The sequence below is a fragment of the Gavialis gangeticus genome, unplaced genomic scaffold, assembly GCF_001723915.1.
Source record: "Gavialis gangeticus isolate Ggan-Ray unplaced genomic scaffold, GavGan_comp1, whole genome shotgun sequence".
Classification (NCBI taxonomy): domain Eukaryota; kingdom Metazoa; phylum Chordata; order Crocodylia; family Gavialidae; genus Gavialis; species Gavialis gangeticus.
This window is the reverse complement of record NW_017729031.1, coordinates 105,356,857-105,368,510: the sequence shown is the minus strand read 5'-3', so window position 1 is coordinate 105,368,510 and position 11,654 is coordinate 105,356,857. Positions and strand designations below refer to the sequence as shown.

The window sequence follows — 11,654 nt, the reverse complement described above, 5'->3', positions numbered from 1 at the left end:
TCCTGGTTCACTCTCTGCAGGTCTGGACCAGAGCAGAGTATTCCTCCTTGGTGGCGGTTCCAGTCCTTCATCCTTTGTAGGTCTTCCTTTTAAGACGCAGGAGGTCCGCCAGTTCCCTGGAGAGGCAAGGGAGCTGCTGTGCCCTTTTGCTGCCTTTCCTCCGAGACGGGATGGACTTTGCTTGCACATCCAGGTGGAGCAACCACTCATCCAGAACTCCCCTCTCCATTGGGTTGTGGCCTTTTAGGGCCTCTCTGACAAGCCTCCTTAGCTTGTCAAAGTCAGCTTTCCTGAAGTCGAGGACTTCTGTATTACTGACCAACTTGCCAGCTTTATGGCAGATGGTGAAGCTGATCAGCTCGTGGTTGCTGTCTCCCAGCTTCCCTTCAGTTGTTAGGTTGCTGATTAGGTCATCCCCAGTTGCCAGTACGAGGTCTAGCAGTGCTTTACTTGATGAAGCAGCCTTGCTTAATTCCTGTCTTAACTTCAAAGGGATCTGTGATAGACCCATATTGAGAAACACTGCTCGCATACCATCATGGAGCAGGCAAAAAATGGTAATGAATTTCTGAGGGCATCCATACTTCAGAAGGATCCTCCACAGCACTTCTTGATTGATAGCCTATGTCTTTTGTGAGGTCAAAGAAGGCTATGTAGAGAGGTTTTATGTTGTTTCTGGCTTTTTTTCTGCAGCTGATGAGCAGTAAAGATCATATCAGTTGTGCCACCTGATGCCCTAAATGAGGGGTGGTCAATTATTTTAGGTGGAGGGCCGCTTAGTGAGTTTCCGTGAGCTGTCGAGGGCCACAAGGGTAGCCCTGCCCCTTGACAGGTGCCCCACCCTGTGGTCGCCATCTTAGGACCCTGGCCTTTGCCACTGGAAGTCCCTCCTCTTGCCCCTGGAAGTACATCTTTTGGGAGGGGAGAGTTGTCATCTTGGAACCAGAAAAAAACGAAATCATATATTAAAAGTCAAACACCTCCTGTAACATTTAAATTTTAATAAAAAAATATTTTTGTCATTTGTGTTTGCATCCTGTATATAGAGATGATTGCATAATAACTCAAAAGTAGTTTTACTCTTGTCTGTTGTGTGGGGGGTTGGGGTGTGGTTGGGAGGGATATTTGTACAAAAGGGGGAGTGGGGTTTGTGAGGTGGGGTGGCTGTGGGGGGCATAGGGTACGCTGAGGGATGTATATGTGGTGTGGGGGTTGTGGGGATATGGGGACCCCCTCCCCACACTCCCCCTCCATGGCACGCAGCCCCTGCTGCTGGCGGCAGTAGCAGGTGCTCGGGGCACTCGTGGCTTGTGCAGTTGCTACTGCCCAGCAACACACAGCTCTGGCCAGTGCTGCATGTGGCAGCAAGGAATGCAGCCATGCTGGCCTGCCTCTCTTGCATGGGGTTTCCTGTGGCACATGTGCAACTAATGGCACTCGCGCCACTGGGAGGAAGCCCTGCGCAATGGAGCTGGCTGCCTTCCCTACCCCCTGCCGATCATGTCCCAGGACTCCACTGCAAGTAGAGGGGAGCCCTGCTCCCTGCTTCCTGGCAGAGTCCCAGGACCTGCTTCGCAGGGGGCAAGGAAGGCAGCCAGCTCCATCATGCGGGACTCTTACCCCTGGTGGTGCACTAGTGCTGGGAATTGCATGTGCGCTATGGGAAGCCCCACACAACAGAAGTGTCCCAGCCTCGCTTAGCTCCTTGCCACTACGTGCAGTGCTGGCCAGAGCCGCAGACTGCCCAGTGACAGTGCCTGCATGGGCCACAATTTCCTGCTGCTGCTGCCATCAGTGGAAGGGGCTGTGTGCCATGGGGGGAAAGGAAGGAAGTTTTGGGGGTCCCCATACCCCGCTACTGTCCTTCACACCCATGCTCCCACAACCCCCCTGGCGTGGGCTCTGAACTCCCACTAACCCCAGCCCCACACTCTGCATTCCTGTTCAGTTGCAGCTCCTGTACCCCTGTTGCTTTCCTACCTGCTGCCTGGAGTGAGCACTGCAGCAGGGAGACTAAGAGGAGCCACAGGATACTGGGGAAGCTGAGCAGGTCCCCCAGCAGCTGCAGGAGTGGCAGCAGCAGCCCTGCCTGGAAGCTGGATTTTGGCTGAGCCAGGCCCTTCCATGCACAAGGATGGGAGAGCGGCATGTGGGCTGGGCAGGGTACAATTAGTTGTGGGCACCCGTGGGTCGGATGAAATTGCCTGGCACACTGAATCTAGCCCACAGACCATATTTTGCCCACCTCTGCCCAAACCTACACTGAGATTCTGGGAGCAGCTCTTCAGCAAGTGGAAGAAGGGGAGATGGTTATGGGGGTTCTGACAATGATCTTTCTTGTGGTGGACAGCAAGGTAATCCGTCTTTAATTTCCACTGTTGGACCGGTTTCCCTCCTTGAAGGTTGTCTCAGTCATGGTGTCCCTAAGATCATCCAGATCCTTAAGATGAGGGCATGGAGCTGTGATGTGAGCTCCTCCTCCCACTGCTTGAAGATTTTGATGGGGATTCCATCTGCTTCAGATGTCTTGTCATTCTTCATCTGCTTGATAGCTTTCCTCAGCCCATCGAGGGTTGGAGGGTTTCCAAGATCATCTCTGACTGGATGTTGCAGGATGGAATTGAGATCACTCATCAGTGGCAGAGCTTCAGTTGAGAAGGTCTTCAAAATCCTCTTTCCAACAGGTGTTGATGGCTTCCCTTTCCTATTTCAGGTCTTCTTCATCCTTGGGTCTCAAGTGGGTTGGTCCCCAAGTGCTCAGACCATAGATAGCTTTGGAGGCATGAAAAAACTGCATATTGTGAAAGTCCGTGAGATGTTAAATTTCCTTCGCCATATCTTCCTGCCATCTGTTCTTCATATTGTGGGTCCTTCTTTGGACCTCTTCTTTGGCTTGTTGAAGATTTAGTTTCTTTTGCTTGGAATGCATATCATTCTGCCAAGGACAAAAGGCCTTGCACCTGCAGTCAATCAACTCTTGGATCTTCTGATCATTCTCATCAAACCTGTCTTTTGTGATAGAGAATCCAAGTGTCTCTTTACAGGCTGATGACTATGGACTTGAAGGCACCACAAGCACTGCCAACTTTCTCCCATTGTTGATTTGGAATTTGCCAGTTTTTTGTTGAGGCACTGGTGAAAGAGGTCTCATTTGATTGGAGCCTTGAGTCCTTCAAGGTTGATTTTTCATCAGCATTGCATCTGCCACAGCTGTCATTTGGGAGCTGGTTTGAGTGACATAACCAAGCAAATGGGTTGATGATCAGTCCAGCAATCATCAGGTTCTAGCATAGGTCATATGATGGGACACCTTTGTGATCCTGGGCATGAAAATGACTTAGTTAATCAAGTGCCCATGGTTAAATCGTGGGTGTTGCCATGATGTCTTGGGCCTATTTTCCTAGCAGACCAGGGTGTGGCTGATGGATGAGTCCATGTTCCCCTCATTTGGTCAAGAGAAGGATGTTATTAGAGTTGACCTTTCCCGCTTCTACCTTGCTGGTGGCTCTGTTCCAGAAGTTTGAGTCCTTTCCAACTTTGGTATTGAAATCACCAAGCAGAATAAGTCTGTCTCCCTCTGGAACATCAGAGAGGACTGGGTCAAGGTTGGCATAAAATTCCTCCTTGGTTTCGTCAGCAGCAGTATAAAGATGACTAATCATCCAGAGCATATTCCATTGTGTTTTAATATTTATGTACATTTCAAAATGACACTTGAACAGGTAATGAATTAGCCAAAATTGTTTGACAGTACATCAATACTGTGTTGCCTAAGTTACCAAGCCATGATGGTGGCGTGGTGCTCTGGGCATAGACTATTAGGATTATCCATGCGGGTCCTCATGTTCTAGGTCCCAGATTGTGTATTTTCATTGATTTCAGCCACAGTAAAGGTGATCCCACTGGACATGATTATCCAGTCAGGAAAAGGGTAGGTAGACTCTGATTAGGGAATCTTTTCTAGCCCCCTCCCTATGTAGGTTGAACAGAGTGGATCTTGAAGAGGGCAGTCACAATTATCATTGCTGACTCGCACTAGATGGCCTTCTTGTAACTGCCTTCATGGCAATTTATGACTAAACTAGTTTCCAGACAACTCCCCTCTCTTTTATTTTTTACTTATTTTTTAAATAAGTAAAAAATAAAATACATTTAAAAAAATTTTAAAAAGCCACTCAAAGTAACCCAACCTTTTATTTTGCACTCTGGTACTCATTATCATACTAGAAGATAATTCTGCACAATGAAATGGTTGATTTTTTTTTTTGTGTCGTGTTGAGCCAAGATAAGCTGAAGAGTATCCAATGTTTTGTAATAATTATCTGCCTTGAGAGGTACTATGGATAATATCTTTTAAGATGACTAATTATCTAGAGCAAATTCCATTGTGGTTTAGTATTTATGTACATTTCAAAATGATACTTGAACAGGTAACGAATTAGCCAGAATTGTTTTTTGTGAACATTCAGTGCACTTACTAATAGTGATGAATTTTCTCAGTGTCTAGTTAATCTGATCTCACTGTATTTCCACCTCCCCTTTTTGTTTTCTCCTAAACCTTATTCTCACTCAAGAGTGTTTCTCTTCCATTCTTCCAGTATAAAGAGGATTTTTTGTACCTTGAAAAGACCCAGCCCCTTAGGAAATCAAATAGGTTATTCGTAATTTAAGTCATGCTTACAAAGAGGGTTTTATAGAGAGGATTGTTTATTAAACAATTTTTCAAAGCAGGGTTGTGTGTGTGTGTACATGTATATACGTGTACATACACAGACACACGCATACACACACACTCCGTTCACTCCTTTATAATACATCTGAACTTATCTCAAAGAAAATAGTGGTTGAATGATATAATGTAGTTTCACAAGCCACAGTCTGTTTCTAGGAAAGGTCCTGATAATCATAATAGAACACTAGCTCAGTCTGTCTTTCTGCAGGTTCAGGATGTACTGCTGTCTTTGTTTTTGTACCTGTTATTTCTATGTTCATGTGTATGACACTGCTAAAAAGATAGAAAGGATGAGACCAGCTCTTTCCAAAATAACGGAGAATGAGGTATTTAGAATGGTTTTTTACGTGCAACAGTGCTGTCCAACCCACTGCATTTAATTAAACCTTAATTGTCTTTCATATATTGACTATGCTCAATTTAAAAAAAGAAAAGAGGGGGACAGATGAACAATAATGTCATTTGACAAAATCCGAGATGAAAACTTTTGACCAGGTGTATAATAAATGCACCAATTTCCTCTGTCTTGTAACTTCATTGATTAAGAAGAATTTTTAAATCGAAGATTAATTTTAAGCTTTTCTCTACCACTGTTTCTTAGCTGTGATCAACTGACACATGATTATATATCTTTTGCATTTGGTAATTTACTATAACTTCAAAAGCGCCTTAGCTCAGAAGAGAATATTTGTATCAAGATTGTCCAGATGCATAGAAGTTCTAGCACCATAAGATGCAGGTTTATTTTCTTTAAATCTTGGGATATTAGCCCTTTGGTGCTGGCAATCTGTAATTTATAGAATTTCCAACACTTTGACTGATTGTAATAAGTTGTAAAAGGTGCTTTGAGGCAGAGATATTTAATGTTGTTCGTATTAAATTAGAGTTGGTACAGCTGATTCCACTGAGGACTTGGTTACTAATGTAATAAGTTGGCTTTAGGAGCCTGTATTTTCTAAAGATTGATCACTTCTTTGTTAGTACTTATGGTTTTAATAACTGAACTAATTGTTTAAATTGAAAGAAAACATTGAGACCCAAGTATTTAGGAAAGTGAAGTTGTCTTCTGGTACATGGGAAGTAGGAGAAAAACGTATGTGAAGTAATCTATACTCGACCATGGAAAATAAGTCTGTGTATACAAATAAAATAATAGCATACCCTTGTAGCAGGTATCTGCACACATAATACTCTGCCTTGTGTTTGCAAATGAGGGTGTGTGCAACATTTGCTATTTTGATTTCTTGGCAGTTGACTGAACAATATTCCCTTTCTGAGGGAGTGTGAGTATTCTGTAAATTACTTCAAAAATGGATATATTATTTGGTATGCTTACTGATGTTTTAAATGAACCAGTAATATGATATAGCAATCATTGTTCCCATCAGGAAATGTTAAAGCCTAATAAAGTGGTGTGAAAGATATATTGTGGTGCTTCTTGGCACTGGAAGGTTACTAAAACTGGTTCTATGTACATGCATCTTTTTCTACAAAAATGAGAATCTGACATAGAGTTTAATTTCTCTTAGATTTTTTTGCTATGTTGCATCTCATAAGTTTTGTAAAAATACATGCCCTTTTCATCTTGAGGCTTACTTAGAACTCTTACAGAGTAAATATACAACAGCTAATTAAATTTGTTTAGAATGTGACAATATTGTTAACTTACATGGTGATGGGAACATCTCAGATGGGTGTAAGTCATCAGCAAAATTGCATGGGTATAAGGAGACTTGTTCTTCAGTTATATTACGGTGGACTGTAATCTCATCCTCCAAGTATAATCAGGCTTAGACAGCACCTGGACTACTACTGCCCAAGAAAATTCATGTGCCTACAGGAAAAGGAATGAGGTAGAATCCAGTGGAGTCTGTGGAAGCCTTTTGTTTCACTGACTTTGATAACCTTTGGACTGGTCCTGCACAGTTGGAGATTTCCTCAGTGAAACAGATGACACTTCATTGAAATGCTCATATTTTATAGTAGTGCAAGAAGACACAGGAAAATCCCTCTCTAGAGAAAAATACCTGATTTAGTGCTGTTTTGTCTAAATATAAACACTAGACTATGACACACGATCTGAAGCTCAGCATAGAGTCTGGAAGTCAGTTATGGTCATGGGCACAGGTTATATTGGTAGTGTTTCAAGTGCTTTTTTAGTCTGAAATCATGGAAAGGTAGGGCAAGGTAGCATCTTAGAGACTGGTTCAGAGAGGCATCATGAGCAGCCTACTTCGCAGATGCTATGAATGGACTTGCAGAAAGAAAGGGTTTTGAGTAGAAAGGAACTTAAGTATAAAGGAAAGGGACAGGAGGAGGGGGGCACTGTTGAGAGAAGCAAAAAGTGGTTTGAATAGATCCAGTAGGCATAAACAAAGCAGTTACCACACTGGGGCGGCTTAAGGATAAACACCTGAAGTTATCAGCTAGTCCATGTAACTAGACTAACTACAGTCTCTGAGACCATTTAACACGGTCCGCGGTAATTTCTTTTCCGCAATTTCACATTCAAGTTGGGCTTTAAAGTTTTGTTTAAAGACAACCACTCTGAGGTCAGTGGTAGAATGTCCAGGGAGTGTAAAGTATTCTGCCTTGGGTTTTTGTGTGTTTCTAGAATTGATATCTGTCTAAAAGCAGGTAATGGTATATGACAGACAGTGTTTTTGTTTGAATTGATATCTCTTATTAGACCAACTTGGAGGTGGGTTGATGTTTCCAGCAAGTTTTTGGATGACACAGTATCCTTTTTCAAGCTAAGTTGAGTGCAGAAGGGGGTGACTCCCCTGTGTATACTGGGGTATCTGTCAGTATTTTGTTGTGGCACATCAGAGTGGGATCCAAGATCCCTTGGGTCTGCTGCCTGTTCCCTGCTCCCCACATAAATAGGGAAATCAGAGTGCCCAGTGACTCTACCCACTCCCCTTCCCTCTCTCCTGGGAAGTAGGGGGTTGGTGGCAGGAGGGAAAGAGTGGAACAATGTGGGATGCTGGGGGACTAAGAGAGACTTTGTTATGCTGTGGTACAGATGCATTGTACGGACATTATATTTGATACTACAGAGAAGCTGTAGTATCATCCAACAATATTTCTGATTTGTTTCTGCTTTTTCTCTATTAGTGTCACAAATTAGGGGTTTGTTGGTGTCTTGCATGATTTCTTGAGTTCATTTTGCTAGTAATGTATGTATAGTCTCTATGTAAAGGTGTCATCAGATAGTATTTAGCCTTATCATTCTTGTGTTTATATGCCTTGTGGTATTTGATGTATATATATTTTTTTTATATACTAGGGCCAGAATTGCAGAATATGATATTGATTTCAAGTATTAAACAATGAGTTCATTTATACTATGAGTTTATTTGGCACCTAGGATAGCTGAAAAACAGAATGCATCTCAAAGGCATACCTAGGTTACACCCAGGGTCAGGCACATCTGTCTGACTTACGTTGCACCTCTGTGGTGCTGCGGCTGTCCATGGCTGCTTCTCTCTGGGTTGTGCACCATTAGCAACACTAAATATTCTCTACATTAAATTCTGCCCTAAGTTATGCTCATGGTGTCTTGGTCATTTGAGTCTTTGTGTTTTGGGAACAGGAGGCCTGTAATTACACCTCTATTCCTGCTGCTTACAACAGTAATTTTGCAAGTGGGACAATATACTCCTAGTACACTCCCATTGTCTGTTTTGAAGGTGTTTACAAAGTGCCTGGCAGCAGTAGCATCGTTCCTCAGGAAACTGAACGTGAATTTACCCTGGCTAGAGTCAGAGTTGTCTGATCAGCTGGTGGCAGATGACACCCATTTCATTCTCTGTTTATTTGGCAGTCTAAGTCACATGGAAACAAGGGGAAAAAATCTGTACCAATTCAGTCACAGTAAATAGAATTAATAGGTGAACTGTATACCCATGTTAGTCCAAATTCAACAAAAGGTGAATTAGGACTTGGCTTTGAAACAGCCTTTTAACTCTTGAGTAATTGGCATTCTGCATGTTGTTGTGAAGGTATGGATGTGTTACTGATATCAAATATTACTAATATTAATACATTTGTTACATCTGTCCATACCCTATAGGTGTTGATATTTTTTCACAACATGTACTGGTCACATTTTTTCAGAAAGATGCCAGCTTTTGTCGTGAGTTGAATCTAATTGAGGATGGTAAAAAGATAGTATTCAGCATTCTTGGTTTTTTACCATTTGTTTTTTTTTAACTGATAAATTCCCTGTTTTGTTTTTTTTTTAAGTCATTCAGTTATTACTGACTTACACCTGTTTTCCAGTTCAAATCCCTGTTAACCGGCACGAGTGGGGTTAACACTTGTGCCGATTAGCAGGGATTTGAACTGGAAAATGCGTGGTGCCAGTAAGCTAGAAGTGCCACTGTGTTGGTTACCTGAGATATAGGTTTCTGGCCAGACACTGGGGGGTGGCTGTATACAGAGTGGGGTGTGAGGGGGTGGCAGTGGCCACATGGAGGCTGGGAGATGGTGGCTGGAACTGCTGCTCCCCCCCCCGCCCCCCAACCCATGCCCTGCACCCACTGACAGCTCCCCCTGCTCTCCTCCCTGCTGCAGCCCTGGGAGTGGCTGGCGGGCTGTGCCATGCCCCTGCCCACCCCTTCCCTAGTCCCAGCCTTCCTCCCCCACTGCTATTCCCCCCCCCAATTTAAACAGATTTTCTCCCCCACACACACTTTTCTTCCTCTTACCCTGATTTTCATCCCTGTTTTTATGTTTCGAAGATAAACTCCAAAAATTCCCGGATTTCTTTTTTTAAATAAAAACTGAAAATGCGGAACACTAACAGATAAGGGTGATCCTGCCTTGAGCAGGGGGTTGAAGTAGATGACTTCTTGAGGTACCTCCAGCCCTTCTTTTCTGTGACTTTGATTGTTCAGTGTTGGTTATAAACCCTTTTTTTTTTTTCTAGGCCAAAGCCATTGCATGAAATTCCAGCCTTCTACTGTCCCGACAAGAACAAAGTGAATTTCATTCCCAAAAGCGGCTCTGCTTTCTGCCTTGTTAGTATCCTCAAGCCACTCCTTCCTACACAGGATCTTACACTCAAGGGCACTACTCATAGTCTGACTGTCTCGTCTGGCATGACATCCAGCTTGCTACAGCCCATTTCTGTGGCCTCTCTATCTGCAAACACAGATCAAGACCGGATCTCCCGTGGAACAAGTACGGTAACACCACAAACATCTATCCTCCAGCAGTCAGGACATACTGAGGAAGCTGAGGGATAAGTTTCTATTCTCTTGGCATTGTTCTGGAAAGACTTCTGGGAAAAGCTTGATCACACTGTTTGCATCGTTTTAATGGTTTATGACGTTGTTGTAGTCAGACTGTTGTACTGCTGTTCTTATCAACATGACTTTGTTGGTAGCTTGCTGAAGTATCCAGGAAGAAGCAGCAGCTGAAGCACTGCCGTACTATGCTTATGAAAGCTCAAATTCAGTTTTTTGCCTGCATTTTTTAAACATTGGTAAAACAGAGACCATCAGTAATTCTTTGCCCTTGGAAGGACAACTTATTGTGATACTTTGTGTCCTTATTAGACTTTTCCATTATAAAAAATCTTAAGACTGAGCAGCTGACCTGAGTCTCTGTTGTGATCTGCAACTAAATGGCTTGCAAGACCCATCTTTTGTACAAAAAAAGTATTTTATAACAACAAAAGTTTGCCTTTTCTGATGCATAGCAGGTAGCAGGATGTCTAAAAGACACTTCCCTGACCACTGTTTCCCTTTTTTGGGGAGGAGGGCTTGGTTTTCTCAGCTCTTCCAGCTGCTGGGACCAAAGGATTATTGACATACTTCAGTCTCAGTCATATGTGATCTTCTTCAACAGCCCACTCCCCATAAATAAATAAAAACAAATGCGTTTGAGTATTTCAAAATGAAAAGAAATCAAAAAGCTGCATATTATGTGCTGTTGGAGGTTTGTGCTTTGGAAAACCCCAATACTCTTGAAACCCCTCCCTATCTAAAATTTAATTACATAGCTGGAAAAGACATTTCAAAGCATTTGTTTCAATAGTGTAATTTATCCACAGATTTTTTTTTTAAATATATATTTATTTAGGGGAAGGAGTGGAACATTTCCCCTGCACTTTTTCCTCCTTCAAAAATCCTGTCATTTACCTCTTGGAAACTCATTTGTCATTCAGTCTGAATCATTAATCACTTTTGGGGGGAAAAAATCATTTTGCGTAGCTCATCGCTGTACTATAGCTCCTAGCCACATGATATTGAAATGTCTGTGCATGGTTTTCTCCTCCTTGTCATGGTGCTGTTTGTGCATCTGTTGAGGATAATAGTTTGTCATGCATGGTATCTGACACCGTATCCACAGCAACAGATATTCCCTTTCGACTAGTAACTTAGTCTAGGATGTTAAGCAGATTTCTTGACAACTGGTTCTGGTCTGCAGCTGTTTACATTTTCTTGTACACCTACATGGTTCTTTTACAATTACAATAAAAAATGAAAATGAGGCGGGGGGTGTGCTTTTCGCACGACTCATTCAGGGCTTACAGAGAGGCTTGCAGATATTGAAAGTGCATTTCCTGAGTTTGAAGAAATATAGTGCAAACAACTGCAACTGCTTAATTACCAAAGTAGTTTCTGGTTATAAAACCAATTGACAAGAATGCTGTTGGGAGGCGCAGAGGTTCGATTCTTTCAATTTAAGTGTTGTAACATTTAGACTCTGGGTCCAAATATTCACCTGCTGTACTTGAGCAGCTTTCATTGACAGCATTTGATTAATACATGGATTTGCTGCATAATCAGGCCCCTGTCTAATTACATTTTTTAAAGAACCATATCACAAGTGTGATCATTTTATTTCTTCTGCAACACACTATGAATTGGTTACAGAAACTTGAATTAGGAAAATGTGTGTGTATCTTTGC

At 42.6% G+C, this 11,654-nt stretch overlaps 1 protein-coding gene across 1 annotated transcript in view; it reads left to right on the top strand.

Moving 5' to 3' along the window:
* Positions 1 to 11,321, top strand: part of FAM117B (family with sequence similarity 117 member B) — a 58,582-nt gene extending 47,261 nt beyond the window's left edge. Inside the window, exon 7 of the mRNA XM_019523498.1 lies at positions 9,666 to 11,321. Within this exon, the coding sequence (XP_019379043.1) occupies positions 9,666 to 9,984 (319 nt within the window). The 3' untranslated portion in view covers positions 9,985 to 11,321. The remainder of the gene's footprint in view (positions 1 to 9,665) is intronic.
* The last annotated feature ends 333 nt before the right edge of the window (positions 11,322 to 11,654 follow it).